General features: G+C 39.9%; 1 protein-coding gene across 1 annotated transcript in view; it reads left to right on the top strand.

The window, feature by feature from the left end:
- Nucleotides 1-19,270, top strand: part of edil3a (EGF-like repeats and discoidin I-like domains 3a) — a gene marked incomplete at its 3' end in the record, with an annotated part of 112,663 nt that overhangs the window by 71,495 nt on the left and 21,898 nt on the right. The window contains exons 5-8 of the mRNA XM_080499741.1: nt 468-649; nt 9,678-9,833; nt 10,589-10,733; nt 11,115-11,299. Coding sequence (XP_080355867.1) covers nt 468-649; nt 9,678-9,833; nt 10,589-10,733; nt 11,115-11,299 — 668 coding nt within the window. The remainder of the gene's footprint in view (nt 1-467; nt 650-9,677; nt 9,834-10,588; nt 10,734-11,114; nt 11,300-19,270) is intronic.

Raw genomic sequence — 19,270 nt, 5'->3', positions numbered from 1 at the left:
GGAAGAGATGAGGAAAAAACCTGTTCGTCCATCAAATGTGGGCAGCATGAAGGCAGAGTCCTCTTGTTGACAGCTGTGGCTTAAAAGGATTGTGCCTTATTAGAACATTTAGGGGTGTACTCTTAAATCAAAGCAGCATTTAGAGTCAGAGAGAGAATGGTCACTGAGAACACCACCATGATGACCTTGAAGGAGATAAGAGACACATTTGCTCATTTAAGGATTTTCTATGACAAAGCACTATCAAATAAAACTGCTGTTTGTGAGACTGAGCAAGAATATTGCTGCCAAAACTGTGACATTGAAGTGTTATAGAAACATTAAGAAAAAGTGTAGGCTAAAATCATTGAGGTTACAAAGTGCAGTCTCTGTGGTATCTTTGAAACACCTATGTGCACTCCGTAGGCTGTCTGAGTGTTGAAATGACTGGATGGCTTGTCTATCTCTTTCTCCTTCTCTTCACTCAGAATGCTCTGGACCGCTGGGCATGGAAGGCGGAATAATCTCCAACCAACAGATAACAGCCTCTTCTACCCACCGCGCACTCTTCGGCCTGCAGAAGTGGTACCCGTACTTTGCACGCCTCAACAAGAAGGGGCTGGTCAATGCCTGGACTGCTGCCGAAAACGACAGATGGCCGTGGATCCAGGTAAAGCACATTTGCAGAACAGGCCACTCGCAAAGCCAGTGAAAGATAAACAGAATTAAGACACAGGCACAATCTTGTTACTTTATACAAAGTGGGCTTTTTTTTCTTTTAAATGCTTTTTATGTTGGGCCTAAGAGCAACTTTCCTCCTGTAAACAACTGCCGTAGTTAAACGTACAAGTTGCTGATTCTGTTGAAATGCAACAATTTTTACCTTTAAAGTTAATTACAGCTGCTGTAAGATTGATGGCTAACTTACTGGTAATAAAGATCCGTAGAAGAGCAAGCCCAGGGGGTGGAACAGATGCAGGTGTAGTCAAGTGTGAGGAGCAACATGGAAAAGGGCATAATTGTTTTCAGCTTGTGGCTAATGTGTCTCACTTTGAGGTGACACTTTTTCAACATTGAGCCTGAAAGTGGCTGCGCCATCTTTTGTTTTGACATTTAGCTGTGACTCACTGCTCTGGCACTATACTCATTGTCACAATTTGACTCTGGCAAAGTTCCTACATAACAGAGCTGTGGTAAAATTATAATTATTCAATGCATTTGTCCTTTTTCTTTTCATTAAGTGGCTTTGCAAATTCTGATGAACAAATTACAGTGATCTCGAAATTAATGATTTGATTGTATACTAAGTAGTTTTTACCACTAATTTTTCTGCTGCCACTGATTTCATTAATCTTAACAATTAACTCCCTATTTCTGTCTTTTTTGTCCCAAAATCTTTTTTCTATCACCACCTAGCAAGTATTTATCTGTAACCGCCATGAAATTAAGAGAAAATCTTTGTTTATGACAGAGAAGCGCTGACACACGACGCATTCCTCCTGCTCAGGCTTTGTGAAAGTTAACCTTCATGCTGTGCTATTAGTTGGCAGGGCCACACAGACAGATCGATATGATGGATTAGCCCGTGGCCCCGAGATATTTCGGCACATCACACCCTGGGAGCCTGTCCTCTCCAGTTCTGCTCTGTCCAATTCCCACTGCTTTGAATTCCTACTCTGACAGAATCGCGATGCTACAAACCTCAGTGAAAGGCTTAACTGTAAACTGCAATGCTGAAAGTGATAATACTGAAACCCACTTTCTGTGTGGCTGTGAACCTTGGGGGGGACAAAAGGTTTTTAAGATTTGCGTAAAGGCACTATATATCAAGGCGTTCTGGTGAAGCGTCTGTAGCATATGAACAACTGTCTGATGATGTATAGTTATAATAGATAAGATGCATTTGTCCTCATCTTCAGCTCCTTTCCAAGGCCTAATAACCATTTCATTGTAAATACCACACAGTGTCTCGTGTAGGGATACACTTTGTAGTCATGAATCTTAATTCGTTCACTCTGTAGGTTTTCATTTAGCTTTTATTTTACAAATAAGGTCTCTCTTTTCCTGCTTGGTTACATTCCTCTTACTTGTGAGTTGCCGTCTGTCACTTCAGTTATCGGCAATGACAGACGGCATACTTTGAAGCGTGTCGTTGTCTGACACGTGATGCACAGACTGTGAACCATGAACAAAGTCTAATGGAAAAACATACAATACAAGGACAGCATGATCGAAAAGTGAAGGTGTGTGTAACGAGAAAACCGTAAGACGGCGTAAACAGAAATCTGTAAAGAAGGGAATAGAGAGAGAGAGAGCGAGAGTCAAAGAGGCAAGCAACATGAACGAGAGATGCTGGCACATGGAGAGGGTGAGGAGAACGGGACATAAAACATTCAGGCGGTTTGTTTGACTTTAATGATGCCACGTGGGATGCTGTGCAGGATGCTGTAGGCATTGTGTGTTTCTACAGAGTGCCGGGATAATTGGTAAGTGAGAACAGAGGTGTGCAGTCATGTTGGTGTTTTGGGATTATGCTAAGGAGTCGGTAGTGCACTTTTGTTGTGTTGGGTGATGTGGCGTGACTGTTTGCATGTCTGTCATGTGAAACAGGTGTCACTGGCAGATGACAGCACTATCTAGATGGGGCTCAGGTTTCCTCTGGCTACTAGTGAGGTTCTCACTGGTGCAGCATGCGCCCTGTCGTCGCCGCCGTATCCTTGGATGTCAGCCACTCTCAGTTCTCCATCTCATAAAAGCTCGACAAATGAATCAATCATGAACAAACATACAACAACATACTTTGAATAATACATCAGAGGGCTTCACAAAGCATGCAAACACTGCATGTGTTGATGTGACTTCTTTTGCTTTTGCGTGTGTGTGTGTGTGTGTGTGTGTGTGTGTGTGTGTGTGTGTGTGTGTGTGTGTGTGTGTGTGTGTGTGTGTGTGTGTGTGTGTGTGTGTGTGTGTGTGTGTGTGTGTGTGTGTGTGTGTGAGAGAGAGTCGGCTTGTGTGCACAAGCTTGCTACTGTTCACACATCTATATACTGTGGGAGTTTTTCCTCAGCCTCGCACCGTCTAGCTCACACATAAAATTGCATTTGAACACTCCAGGGAAATATGCCGCAGGTCTAACCAATATCAGCAAAATATAGCTTCAGCTGGCTGTGCTGGAAGATCGAAACAATACAAATCACTTGTGAAGGCCTATACTTATTTTAATAGGAGTAAAGCATTTGATGACGTTATGTTCGGATTGAAATGCCCTTTTGAGGGTTTGCATGTGTTGACATGTGTGTTTGTGTAGTTACTAACTATATTACTGTAACAATTCTTTGTGTGGAGACTTTTTCCTCTTTCATTCCAGTGCAGCGTAAAACATCCTGCCGGTCTGTTGTGATTAAAATATGACCCTGACGGAAGCTTTTATTACGATTTATTTACTAAATCACAGCATGACTGCATGGCAGAGATTTAATAAAGCCTTTGAAAACATACACTATATGCCCTGCATTTCTGGTGGATGTGTTTGGAAGTAATGCAATGCAATTTTCCAACCAGAAAAGGCTGTTTAAAATTGCCCTTTTTTTTTTATAAGGATTTATATTTATTAGGTTTTTGATTTTTGTGAATACCAGTTAACCAACAGCTCAGCTGAAACATGGCCCTAAGTAGTCTTACTAATAAAACTGTAGGACTTGTCATAGATTCCATAGAAAGTAATGAGCATGTGTGAAGCATAAGCTGCAGAAGAGCAAATTTGCATTACAGTACACGTGTGAAGAGGAGCGACAGTGGGAAAAAAATGAACCAATACTTTCAGTGAGTGACCAGTTGTCTAAAAGACGGGAGGCTGAACTGAAAGCGACAGAGCTGAGGATGTTGAGGTTTCCCTTGGGTGTGAGCAGAATGGACATGATTAAGAATGACTACATTAAAGAGACGGCTGATGTTTGACAGCTTGGAGGGATAATAAAAAGAGACTCTGTTGAGGTTGTTTGGTCTTGTATGAAGGGGAGATGACAGCTATGTGTGTAGGGAAGAGGATGTTGAGGATAGAGCTGCCAGACAAGAGAAGAAGAGGAAGGCCAATGGGGAGGTTCATGGATGCAGTGAGGGAGGACATGCAGGCAAGTGGTATCAGGAAGGAGGATGCAGGAGGCGGGGTGCGAGAAGATGATGATCTGCTGATGGTGGAAATGCTTAAAAGAAACTCCTGCAGGCGCTACTTAGAACTGTTTATACTCAATTGAAACTATAACAACCAATGTTTGGACAACAAAGTCGGCCATATACAAGGCTTGTGTTACAGCCACTTGTAGATAAAGAATATATATATATATATATATATATACACACACACACACACACACACACACACACACACACACACACACACACACACACACTCTGTATTTAACTCAGTGAATGAAAGAGACAGGAAAACAGGAATTTATCTATGATTATCTTATGGTTTGGAGGAAAGCTAATCATTTATTCATGATTTGAAAACAATATTTCTAATTATATTATCGTAGTTTTTCTTACAGCTAATGTTCTGAAGTTGTTGAGAAATAGTACCAACGATTGGATATTGGCACAGATGCTCAAGATTCAAAGATAGACTAATAATCTTTTGTATATCTTGTCCATCCAATGAGCTTTTAGTGCGCAGCCCCACACAATGAGTGAAGGTCCCCCAAGACATATTCCATTTTAGACACAAAGGTAAAACCTATGGCTTGTGTTACAAAACAGATTTAGGTTTTAAACCTGTCGCTGCACCTTTAACATGAAGATCAATAACCTGATGTCTATTCAGAATGATGAAGCTGTAAAACTACAACGTAGTACCTTTTTATTCCCATGCAAAGCTACATCAAGGCAGAGACAGCTTGCATTGTTCTGATTTTACTACAGCAGAATGGCTGCATGTTTCAGAATCACAGGCTCTTACTCTGTGGCTTTTACGCTGGTTTATTCTAACTGTTTGCTCCTGGAGGAATATTGATAGAGATGCCACTACACATCAGACGTCCGTCTCAGAATTTCTCTGATGTGTGACCCATTGTGGTCAATTTAAACACCAGGTGTGCACATTAAAGGTCTCACAAAAGATTGAAGGAGAATGCATGTGTGCATATGTGCATGTTTAAAGTTGTACTTTAAACATGCACATATTGAAGATGAAGCTTTTTAAATGTGTGTATGTTCTCATGAGCGCAGAGTGCCGCAGGGCTCCTGGGCATTTTCAAGGACGGTCTAATTGTTACAATGCTGTTGCAATTCCCTTTGCTGGTCCAATCTGAGGTCCTAATCAATGCAGGCCATGTTTTGCTTTATATGCTCCTGACCTTTGCACGCTTATGTGAGCATATTTGGTCTTGCATGTTGTTATGATTATATGTGGGAATAATTAGTGGTTTGAATAGTATAAATTACTTGAAGCTCACCACCCTGTAACCAGCTATAGCCTCTGTGGAAAGCTGTATCTTTAAATAAATGCCTCTCTGCCAGTTAAATTTAGAAGACTTCAAGGAGCTGTACATATTATATGTAAAAATGTGTTCTTATATTAATCCCCATTGTTTAACAGATGGCTTTAAGGTTCAGTTATAGTGTGGTATACTGAAAAGCAAACACAAAAAACCCTCTCAGGAACAGAAATCAAAGCTTTTATGCTTTTGTACATTTTTTATGATGAATAATTCTTTGTTTGTCGAAATACTGAGTGAAATAAACTCTAGACAATGTTAAATAAACATTTTGTGACCTGAACTGCCTCTAATTACAGACATTAATTACTTCAGCATTACTTCCCGGTTTAAATGCCGGCTGGAGCTTTTCAGTATGTTTTGCCTGTATGTGTGTGGGTTTTCCTCAGGGTACTCCGGTTTTCTCCCACAGTCCAAACAACATATACCGAGGGTCCTTGAGCAAGATCCTCGGCCCCCACCAGCCCTGAACACTGCTCTGAGTGTAGTGTAATATATAGATAGATAGATAGATAGATAGATAGATAGATAGATAGATAGATAGATAGATAGATAGATAGATAGATAGATAGATAGATAGATAGATAGATAGATAGATAGAACATGTATGAGCTCATGCATATTCAGATTAAATTTTGTTGCAAAAGCATGCTAATTAACTTTATTTTACAAAAACTAAAATATTAAACAAAATTTCTAAATAGAGTAAAAGAAATTATGTATCATACATACACTTACATAAATATATGCACAGATAAACACCTTTACATATATTCACATCTGCCCAAATTTATCACACAAGCGAAAACTAGCAGCAGAATTAAATTCCACAGGAAGCATTGACATGCAGCAGCAGTTATATTTCACAGTCAACCATGAGTCTTTTGCCCAGAAGGATTATTCGGAATTTAAGAGTCTGATGGCTTTGGGGAAGAAACTATTGCAGAACCTGTCTGTTCTGGCTCTTGATCTGCAGAACCTCCTTCCAGAGGGGAGCAGGGAGAACAGTCTCTGTTGTGGGTGTGTGGATGGATGGAAGAGAGGCCCCGATGAGCTTCACTGCCGTCGTCACCACTGTCACTCTGCAGCCGCCTCTTATCCTGGGCCCTGGAGCTGCCAACCCAGATGGAGATGCAGCTGATCAGCTGGCTCTCTTTGGTACTTCTGTATAAGGTGGTCAGGATGGGAGGAGACAGTTGTGATCTCTTCATCCATCGCAGGAAGTGCAGACATTCCTGAGCCTGTCTGTGATGTGCAACCCTAGATATTTGATTCTGCTGACCCATTCCACAACTCCATTGTCAATAATGAGAGGTGAATGGCTGGGCTGCTCCCTCCTGAAGTCAATGAACAACTCTTTGGTCTTTTCGATATTCAGGATTAGATTGTTCACATTGCACCAGTCCACCAGCCGCTTCACCTCCTCTCAGTCGGACAGTCCCGAATGAGAAGAACTACTGTTGTACAGCTCAGCCTTGTTGCAGTCTTGATTGACGTGTATAATGTTGTGTTTTTAACAGTATGATCTCATAGGCAAAACAGAAGATGATTGGTGTTGACATATCACTTCTACCTCAGTATTGTGCTCCATGGAGGAACTGCGTGAAGTACATGTAACTCCTTGTGCTGGGCTTTTCAGCCCACATCCCCATCAAACTCTTCAATATCGATAAATCATACAGTCCAGGAAACATAAGCCAGATTGAACAAAGATACAAAAAAAAGCTTTTAAAATTAAATTTGAAGTCGATGTAAACATTTGTCATCCTAATCTGATCTCACATGCACAGTGCGTTCAATAATTACTGTGATCAGTGACATCGTAGTTAAAGTTGCAAAAAATAATGACGATGTTAAAAAACATCTGGCACTGGCAGCTTACTGAAGTTGTACAAATGTGTTGAGTGCTAAATTTGCTGCAGTCTTATCTGTGTTTCTCAGTGTAATTTTACCCCCCCCCCATTTGCATTTCAAGCAATGTAGTTTAATTGCCACTCTCCTTCAAAATGGCACATTTAAGTTGGTAGACAAAGGTCTGGGTGAGGAGGATGTTTACAGCAATACCTCACTCAAACAAAGAAATGCATCACTATTAGCACTAAAGTGACAGAGGCGCACATGTGAGTGGTCATTAAAAATGTGAAGAATCACCCCAATTACCCCAGCAGTGGCCTTTAAGAAACAGGGCTTCTAATTAGTGCAAGAAGTATCTCTCTCTATGGAGAAAACTGAGAGGCGCAAAGAAATGCTGTAAATGTTGTGAATAAGAGAGAGTGGGTCAATGCAGCTCCGAGGTTTTTAGAGGGGTCTTTATGTATAATTAACATTATATGTTGGTTTGAGCATGTAGGAAAAAATGTGTAATTGAGTCTTGTCTCTACAAATGGAAATTGTAATGGAAACCAACACTGCAGGAGAACTATTTTACATTGCTTTGTTGATTTCCAGGAATGCAGAGATGGTTAGTGAATGTAAACAGTTCTATTCTCGTCAAAGGTCTTAACTATAATCTGTAATGTCCACAGGAGACAGTGCTCAGAGTTTTTTTTTTTTTTTTTTTTTTCATTAACAAAAACGGAGAGGATAACTTAGTGGGCTTAGCCTATCTGTTTAAGCTTTTGCACTCAAATATCTTACTTTTAAATTGCCTTTTTTCATAGTAACGCCACCATTCCTGCAGCGGAAAATGAGCTCAAGCATCTGGGGTACCATCCTGCATGTGGCCACGCCGTTTGCGACTATTTCTTCAGGCAGCTGTAAAGTGGTTAAGTAGAAATAGACCTCAGCTTTACAAACATGAACTAAAATAGCAGCTTCTTTGCTTGCGTTATCACATTATTTAGTTTGATTTGTTAATTTTAGGGTATTGAAATGCAGTATTTAACAATAACTACAGCTTTGAGTCATACAGAACAAGACTGAGTCAGAAGAGCAATTCTCATTCTATTTTAGTCTGCATTCCAAAAAAACCAAACCATTTGTTAATCACCACAGGCGTCTTTGTCACACTTTTTGTATGTAGGTTCACAAGAATTACAAGCACAAACAGTAATGTTAGAGTGAAGGCAAAAACTTAAGTGTGACATTTGGGAAATTACCTGTAGATCTCTCGACCTTGCTGCAAGCAAGTAATTGACATTTTGTCAGAATGTGTGTGGGGTTGAAGAGGGACTGTCAGGATGGGAGGCTGAAAGTACAAAAGATATTCCTCTTTTGGTTTAGATATTAGATTCAATTTTTTTTTGTTTATTTTTTTGAAACAATTTAAGTGAGGAAACTATCCCTGACCAAATACAGAGATTTAAAGTTAAAGTTTTTATTATAACATATGTTAATGGTTGAAATACCAATATCAGTGGGAGCGAAAATATTTTGTTCACAATCTTTGTGTTACAAGCAGTAAAAATAGCTAAGCGTAAATAACATTTGAGAGTTTGACAAAGGTTCAATTCTGAGCTGACAACTGGGTCAGAACATCAATAAAGTAGCAGTTCTTGTGGGGTGTTCTTGGGCTGCAGGCAGCAGTATCTATCAAAATGGTCCACGGAAGGAAAAGCTGTGACATGTTGCCAGCCTAGACTGGCAACATGTGATCCAATCCAAGAGACAAGCTACTGGAGCTCAAAACACTGCAGGAGCATATGTATTAATTTATATGACATATTGGGCTGGGACTACAATGCATTCATTTGAAACATTTGATAAAATAAATGAAAAACAACGCAGGCTGTATTTGGTTCATAATGGCATGTTAACATGACTTAGGTGAGGTGGGAGATGCAATGAAATGTGGAAAAGCATTTTTTTTAATTGGGGAGAAGCCTGAAACTGTGTCTTTATGTCACGATCAGGTTGTTTGTGCGCTTGAGCGTGACCTGTGGAAACCATTTATCATTTTCCTTCCTTTACTCACCTCTTTTCCTCCCGGCTCACCAAGCTGCTTTACATTGGCACCATATTGACAGTTTGCACTGGGTGGACGGACTGGACGTGGAGCGTAAGGATTGATTAAATGTTCCATTTGATCACAGACTTTTTGAAGAAGATGGATGGTCTTGACACAACAGATACAAGGAGGAGGACTTGATTCCCATGATGTGCACTCAGACACTACTTGTTCACACAGACAGACACACACTCACACTTTTATAGCCAATAAAAAAAGCTTCCCCCCCCCCCCCCCCTTTCTTTCCTCTCTCACAGATAAACCTGCAGAGGAGAATGAGGGTCACGGGTCTAATTACCCAGGGTGCAAAACGTATCGGCAGCCCTGAGTACGTCAAGTCTTACAAAGTAGCCTACAGTGATGACGGGAAGACCTGGAGAACGTACAAAGTCAAGGGCAAAGATGAGGATATGGTGAGACATGCATTGGCACACAGACACAAGCACGCTCTCTTACCACAGCCGTTGCGTCTTACTTTGTAACACACGGATACACACTCCTACACGTGCTCACACAGTGACTGGAGACTGTGCACTCAGTCAAGGGCAGGCTGGAGGACATGATGAGATGGCTTTTTAATTAGCTAGCACACACCGGGCCCATCCTGCTGCCCCCTACCCCCCTCCACTTTTATGACTTCTAGATTGAATTTTTATACTATTTGGGGATGAACAGCCACCAAATAGGCCACACAGCATTCTATCATTCCTGACAGCAAACCATGGCTGTCCTCTGTTTGGCCGAGCTCCGAAAGACCCAGACCTCCAAACTTCTCGTCAGATTTATTAGAGTGTAACACTGCAGGTCTGGACTTGAGCAATACGTGTGGTGGCAGTCAGAAATAGACATGTATGTTTGACTCAATGACAGAGAGTTTCCATTAAACTCTCTCAGGTCATATAGATGAAACAGTCCAGAAGCTATACCAATATAATTGGAGCACTAATTTAAAACACACTACTGTTCTTATGAATTACGAGCTCAAATGGTGCGAGAAATTGTCTATTTTTCCATGTAATTCTAGCTCATTGACCTTGAATGACAGTAATTTGTTGAGTGTGGAGCAGACACTAGAGACAGCAGCAGATAGCCTGCCACATTATTGCAGGCTGATCTGCTTCACTGTCCTCCCCGCCCTGATCTGCTGTTATTTCATCCTTTGCAACAGATTTTCAGAGGAAATGTCGATAACAACGCTCCATCAGCCAACTCCTTCACCCCTCCCATTGAAGCCCAGTATGTTCGTATTTACCCTCAAGTCTGCAGGAGGCATTGCACATTGCGCATGGAGCTGCTGGGCTGTGAGCTCACAGGTGAGCGAGACAAGTGAATGCACCGATCGGAATCATTAATCACAATCAACCAGATATGGCTTGAAAATTGACTCTGAAAGTCTCCTGGTTAGTGGCTTTTTTAATGTTAAGCCCTATTTTGTGTATATGGGATTTTTACATTTAGAAGCATTAATTCAAATGTTTGGTTTGACATTTAGATTTGTTTTAACATTACTATTCAAAATATACTGTATGTGTAAAGGCCCTTGAGCAAGACCCTTGAAATTATGATTAGTTTAGTTTACTTTGTTGAATTTTCAAAAATGTATCCCAAAGCTGAGTTAATGTTCAGCCATTTGGCAGGCCGTATAACACAACATGCTTCAATACAAAAATAAGAACAGTTTCTGTTTTTGCCAGGCTGTTCTGAGCCACTGGGAATGAAGTCGGGCCACATCCAGGACTACCAGGTCACGGCCTCCAGCATCTTCAGGACACTCAACATGGACATGTTCACTTGGGAGCCTGGGAAGGCCCGTTTGGATAAACAGGGCAAGGTCAACGCTTGGACTGCTGGACATAGTGACCAGTCGCAGTGGCTACAGGTACAAATCCATTTGATCTTAACTGGTTAGCTACTGTGGCTACTGTAGATATAAATCAATATAGTAGTGGGAAAATGAACAACAGACGGCCAGGATCTTGCTGATAGCTGGCTTTCACTCTGCAAAAGGATTAGCTTCTACCTTTCCTTAATAGTAATTGATGGTGTGTATATGGTAACGCATGCCAATTTATTCAATTACATTTCACAGGAAAATACTTCATCTGTTGGTTTGTAAATGAAATCATGTCTTAAAATCCTACCTCTGTTAGCTAGCTCTCAGGGTCTTTCCTCCAAACAAGCAGTAATAGGTAGTCATTTCTGTTTATTTCCATGGCAGTCTGTTTGAAGCCAACACCCACACTGCCTCTGCTGGAAGAGTTTAACTGTGTTATCTTTGGCTGCAGTCCAGGCATTCTATCTCTGTGAAACCAGCCAATCTATTTGTTTTCATTACAGTAGCTGATGGCTGAACATGTCTCCTGAAAGGGACAAGACACGTCTAAGTGAACATTTACCCCCCCAGTCTTTCTGCTTAACAATATGAGGGATTGATGGGTGCTGAGGGTGTTTAAGATATATATCAATCAGACTCAATCATGCCCAGTTTGCCCTCACATATGGCCTCAGATATTGGACTTTTGTTGGGTTCTTTGAAGATAAAAGGCAGTAAATGCTCTTTACTGTTAGACAGGAAAATCACATCTTGCTCCAAGCTGCAAAACCGATAGCACAGAACAGAAGAAAATTGTGATGTGGATCATCTTCTCAGGGAATGAAAGATCAGAGTCATTTCTTTGATTTCTTGGCCTTTTCTTGTGCACTCGCTCCTCACTTGCTGTCTCCCAAGCAGTGACACAGTTAGTCATTCTGACTTGTCTGGCCATCACTATATCAGCTGAGCTTTGATGCAGACATGCTTTTTTTTAATTACACGACTTTTTGTTTTTTTAGAGGAGGGTAATCGTATGGCGGCCTCTGTGTCAGAGGAGACAGGTACTTATGCAGTTTCCATCCATGTCAGGGAACTCAGCTAAGCAAAACTGATTGCTGTGGCGAAAGAAAAACTTGTGCTCTCCTATTACACGCTGTGCTGGCAGAATTGGGAGACGCCAAAAGGATACAGTAAGAAAATCAATGTCTTCCTCTGCCAAAGACCATTTCGGAGCATGTTCTGAATGTTGTCTTTTGAAGAGTACACTGTCGAATACAAGAGGGTTGTGTTTTACATGTGTAATGATGCCGTGGTTGAAACGGATCATTTTACATATTTAGTAATCAGCTTGCGCGCATTTGTTAAAGATGCACAATTAGTGTCCTGTTTCCTTTACCGGTTGCCATGGCGATTAATCGATTCTCAGTGGTATTTCTGAATGACTCCAAACCTTGCAGACTAATGGCATTAATCAACCCTAATGATAATATAACTATTCCTATTCATCAAACAGCTGCTCTGTTGTCTAGTGAACGCAATGGGAAACTCTGCACGCACAAAATAATCTGGATTGTTGATATTAATACAACATCTAGTGGTAGAACATCCTTAAGAATCAAAAAGTACTTGGATAATGATAATAAATTATTTATCAAAGCAAGTCATTTTAAGTGATTATAGTCCACATAGGAACTAGTGATGAATTGTGATTAACAGTTTTCAGTGCATTGTAACCAGGATGTGATTAGTGAAAAGATAGAAATAGGAAGGGAGATGTTTCCTAACAGCCAGGTGAAAGTGGTGGGATTCGGTTTTTCTCTGAATACTTAACTTTATTCAAGAATTTTTTTTTAAGTAGAATTGTACTATTTGCTTTATGAAAACACTCTTTAAGCACAGCAAAAGTAATTTAAAAGAAACATAGAAAAGAAAAGAAATATTTGTTTATGAATATTAAAATATAAAAGGATGATGGATTTTAGTCATGGCCAACAACTCTGGTGGAGGTTCCTGCAGTCAGCATGTCAATTACATGCTCAAAACTTGAAACATCTGTGGCATTGGGCTGTGTGATAAAACTGCACATTTTAGAGTGTCCTTCTTTTTATTGTGGCCAGCCTAAGACACATTTGTGCAATAATTGTGCTAATCAGCTTCTTGATATGCCATACCAGTGAGGTGGATGGATTGTCTCGGCAAAGGAGAAGCGCTCCCTCACACAGATTTAGACACATTTGTTTTTTTTAAAGTCATTTAAGTTCATTTTTGTTTTAGTCAATGTACACACAGCACCCCATATTGACAGAAAAACACAGAATTGTAGACATTTTTGCAGATTTATTACAGAACACAAATCTTAATATCACAAGTTTTCAGACAAATCAGTCAGTATTGAATAGAAGCAACCTTTTGAACTAATATAGCCATGAGTTGTCTTGCAACAGGTTATTCAAACCTGGATTTGTGGATCATCTTCCATCCCTCCTTGCAGATCCTCTCCTGTGCTGTCAGGTTGGCCAGTGAATACTGGTGGGCAGCCATTTTCAGGTTTTGGGTTAATGGTATTAACAATACCATTCAGGTTTGCCCTGAATGGTATTGTTCATTTTGTTTGGTTGGTTGTTTTCCGATCTGTCATTGTTTGCACCAGGTGTCCTTAGCTACTAAATAAGGCTGATTAAGGCATGAGATACAATAGCGTCTGGATAGAAGAAGACATTATTCACTTCACTTTTCACCACTTTTGACATTATATTAATCACAACTTTTGACATTATATGTATCATCTTCAGTCTTAGTTTATTATGTCTGTTATGCAATATTCTAAGTTACTGCTAACATTGTTAATAAAAACATTGCACATCACAAGTCTTAAAATGACCGAGTGTGTTGAACGTGCACCCTCTGAGTGTTACTGTTGACATACAGTGTCATTGTACTGAAGTGTTTGCATGAAAACGAAAACCAAATGATCCCATTGTGCTATTTGCACTAGGATCACATTCTAAAATTACTACAATATAGGCATAATATTTTATAGAAGCGTTCCAAAGATGTGGATCAGCCTCCTTTGGAGAACATCACTTTTAAGGGTGCACAGCAGCAAGAAAAATCTGGTTAATCTGGCATGGTTTTTATCAAAGTGTTGTATTCAATCATATTAATAAGTCATAAGTGGAGGGCTAGAACTATCAATTAACTGATTGAAACACACTCTCTTCAAGCTAAATTGATCATAAATAGCATTGAGACTAATTAAAGTCAGAAAATAACGTTTTTGCACCAAACCAAGTGCAGCAGTGGGGCTACTGTAAATTATATGGAAACGTTTTTACAGTGTGTGCTTGGACACAATATTCCTGTCACCGAATGCTCAAGTGGAAACAAAAACACCAAAAAACAGAGTGTTTGAGTACTGTCCAAGCTGAAGTTATTTTAGTCTGGCAGGAGATAAAATCACACACAGGGAAACTCAACCAGAATCATTCAAGATGTTTTCAAGAGAGGAGCTGAAGCTGTCAGACTGAGCTGCCAAATGTTCCAGCTGGCATAAGCTGATTACTTAATTATGCACATTAACATGTCCACATAGCAAGTAGAGGAAATTACTGGAGAGGCAGTTACTTCCTTTCAGTTTCGCAGTGTTCCTGTTAATGGAATGTGTTTACAGCAAATTCTCTGACAAGTACTGCTCGGAACCAAGTAGAGTACTTTTTTTGTTTTGTTTTATTTTGTTTGTTTGTTGGTGGATTATGGTAAACACACACACACAGGCACGTGCACACACACACACACACACACACACACACACACACACACACACACACACACACACACACACACAGTGGAATTGGAGTGATTGCAACTACTCCTCTCATATCTCGTAATTCTGTTCAATCAACAAAGTGTTTGGCAAGTGAGCATACTGTAATCCTGACTCATGATCCTGAATCATGACTCGTGTAGTGGGCATCACTGAAAAGTCCATAAGTGACGGGTGTTGTCATCAACGAGAGCTGGAGATTTTGTATTACCTTCGATACCACAGTACCACCAGTGGAACAGCTGTAAATTTAGCTCCCAGTTTGTGCTTTTTTGACTAGATCATCTCTACTTAAGAGATGCGAGAATACACTGGTAGATTAGATTATTTTTATTTTAATGTTTAATTATTTGCATAAAACCTATTAATATTAATGTCGTACTTTTAGCACCTCTTTTCCGTAAAAGTGGAATCTAGGAAATTGAGAACTTTATCAGTTGAAGTGGTTTGAAAAAGAGAAACATATATAGAGTATTATAGACTAAATTACTTGTATACTCATGTTTACACTGGTATGTACAAGTTTGAAGCTACCTTTGTTTACACTGACATGATATAAAAAAATACAACAGGGAGGATATTCATCACTGAACGATAGCCTAACATAAGTTCTTTTACTAAAGCACCGTCATTGGTAAATTAAATACTGCAGTTGGTGGTTATTTATCAGCTCATTTAGGTAATGAAGAAAGTGTTTGTTTGTTTCTAGCAGTTAGGGTTTGGGATGCGGTGCTCTCTTAAACAAGACCTTGTGTCAGCATAACCGGTGTCATGACCCTTGATGTATAAAGTACTCACCCAACACTGCATTTCGTCTGTTCATGTACAGTAACTATTAAGCTAAATTCCATATCCATCCAAACACTTCATTATGCTTTCCATACATGGTACACCTGTGCAATGAATAAGCATCTTTACTTAAGGTCCCAACATGCAATGCATTAATGTACAGTGCAGTGTGGGTGTGGCCTTGTGTAGACATCACTTATCACAAAATGCACAACTTCATTTGTAACTTGTTAAATTTATTTGCATCTTGCAAAGGTTACAAAACAAGCTATGAACGTAATTTCTTTCTGGTGGTTCATTTGTTATCCACCGTCTCCAAGGTTTTCACACCCAATTATCTCCTTAAAGTGATGAATATGTGTGGTGTGTGGCTGTGGCACCCCGATAATCACCTCCGCCTCTGATGATGCAGAGTGAGCCAAAGCTCGAGTGAAAACTTTGAAAGAACCACACAACCCCCTGTATACAAATGATATATTGGTGCTAATTTTAAATTCATATAGGCATTGTTGCAAATCAGTGCACACCTTTCCAAATGCAATAATGTACCATGGCATTCTTTTGTGCTGACGAGTCATTTATGTGCCTGACCAGCTCAAGTGCATTATAATGGCTAAGTAAGCCGAACGCATGCATATGGCATTTTTGCATATTTGCATCATGTGTGGATTCAGCTTGAACATCATGGTTGGTGACTGAAACTGCAGGCTATGTATAAATATATTCAGTTTTGTTGTTCTCGTCAGGTGAATACATATTGATGTTTAAACAGTATATGACGGATTTGCCAAGTTGGCTACCATTGTTTAGTCTGGGTTGAGCCATTTTTTTGTTGACGACAGAGCAATATATTAAGAGGATTTCATATGCAGAGCCGTGTACACATAATTAGTGTGTATAATGATACCAGAGGTTTAAACAGACAGATGCTGATGAGGTAAACAGTGGCATTTTAACAAGTAGAGGACTGCATGCACATTGAAAAAGAAATGTATCTCTGCTGGAACACATTGGACCAAGGAGAACGCACAGTGGGGAACTATAAACTAAGATGAGAGAAACAAAGGGAGAGGGCTTGTGATCTGCCTCACGCACACGCACGCACACATGTACACACGCACACTGGAGCACTCAACAGATTTGAACTAATTCACATTTAAACATTCTGTATCATAGTGGGTTTTTTTCCATGGTGACTAATATAGTATAAGACAAATGCACAAGAGTAAGTTGCTGTTATTGAAGAAAGTGTCATTCTATGGAGTTGGTATTTTGATAAACTGTTGCTGGAGCTCTGCAGACACATTGTGTTAGCCCCAGGAAATCCAGGTGAAATAATACAAATAGGGGGTAAGAACAAGAAATGGTGTTGCAACAGAAATCTTTTTTTTTCTTTTGTGGTGGAAGTTGGCAATCCTACGATAACACTGCAGCTGTATGACAGAATTGGGTTGCAGCCATGTGTTTCCTGGCTTTGGTTAAATCCGTCTTTGCAGCGAATGGTCACTAGAGAAGAAGCCCAGGGAGGAGATTTTTTTTCCTGAGCATCTGAGTTGGCACTTTTTGGCTTTGGCAAAAACACTGATTGTCCGACATTGAAGGACATTACAGGCTTGGTGTGTCATCCAAAACCCCAGGTCGAACATTTGGACATGTCATAGAGAACAGTACTCAGATCTGTGATCACATGAGGTTGAGATATTTCACAGTGAATGGCATCATCAGGTGCTCTGTTTCGTTATCCTTCATTCCTTCCCTTCATAAATAACCACAAGGTCTTTGCTGTGCATGTGAAGCTTTGTGAGCATGGTCACTTCATGATGGTTGAAGCGTGTAAATTTATAGTACTTGTGGTTGGCATCCAAGATTTGTCATTGCAAAGAGGAAAGATGGATATCTGGAGCCTTGTCGGTGCATCATTGTTTGTGAATCATAAAAGGTTATTCAGGGGTATGAAACATGGCTCTCCAGAGGGTCACGTTAATTTGAAAAAAGACATTGTAACATCCACACTAACAAACAAATCAGTGTCCAGTTGGTCATCAGATAACAGTAGTTATTCAATTATGAGAAACCACATAAACACACCTGGATCTCTGTAAATGTATTAACATACATCAGGAGTTAAGACCTGGCCAACTTCATGTTAAAGGAAATGAAAACCATCAACATTCTCCACCTTTCGGACAGGAGGAAACACAGACTGTTTGAATCTTCCATACCTGCTTATATACATAGAATAAATACAATAATGGACTGGCTTTTACCAACATAAGCCGAAAGGGTTTTATATTTTTTTCAAAAAGATTGTGTCACCTTTTCAAGATGTGCATACCCACATAAAGCTATAAAGGTTTGAAGGATCCCTCAAGGTCACAGACGCAGTCGAAAATACTACCTCTGCATACTTAAGGCTCTCGCTGCAGTAATAATGTGATTGCACCAACTAAGAATCCAACAGACAAAAGTGTAAAAAAAAAGAAGCTAAAAATGAAATTCTGTTCTCTATCTCAGGTACACACGCTATGAAAGGGTCACATGACTCCCAGCAGGCTGAATGTGAGTGTGCAGTCTTGTTATGTTCAACATGAGCACAGTAAAAGTCACGGTTTAGATGGACACAGCCTAACTCCCTACAAGATTGTCTTCTCCTTTTCAATTCATGTCTTGTCTTGTGAGTCCCAAAGTCGTGTCTGTCTAATCAATCTCATGAGTGCTGACTCGTGGAAACTGTATAAATGGTGGGTTTTGCTGAATTTGGCTTGAGCAGATGAATGTTTGTCTGGCTGAAACTTGTATGCCTAAAACAACATTGGGAGCGAAAAAAAAAAAAAAACACTTGAAAGCATGAGAGTGTTTGCTTGAGTTAGCCAGGGAATTGCATTCACTAAGAAACACATGTAGCAGAGCAGTGGATGACTGCTGATAAAACACTGATAGTAAGAGGTGGTAGCAGCAGAGTCAGAGACGGACACTGAGCAAAGTGGGAATACATTTTTCAGAGTGCAAACTTGAAATGAAACACAGAGCTGTGGAAAGTATTTGATGGATTTTACTTTTAGTGGGAGCTCACTCTGTGAAGTTCAGAACACATTCCCATAAATACATTCAATCCAATGGCTTTTACATTTTGCAATGGTGTTTACAACAAATATAACAGGCTTTTATTGCATTTTTTTTGGTTGTTATTTCTAACAATAATACAGCCACCTATTTACTTAAATATGAACATCTACATAAGAACCCCAGCTGATCCTTAAGATTATTTAATTGCCTTTCAAAGAATATGTTACAACAACTTCCGGGCCTGTCTTGAGGTTTTGTTTTAGGGTTAAAGAATGTAGAGAGTTCATCACCCTTTGATGATCTGAAAGTGTCCTCGTCTAAATCTCCTCTGTTAAATTGCATGTTGTTGATGCTCACAC

Source organism: Blennius ocellaris (assembly GCF_963422515.1).
Source record: "Blennius ocellaris genome assembly, chromosome: 7".
NCBI lineage: Eukaryota > Metazoa > Chordata > Actinopteri > Blenniiformes > Blenniidae > Blennius > Blennius ocellaris.
Note: the sequence above shows the minus strand (reverse complement) of the source record. Positions and strands in the feature narration are given on the sequence as shown.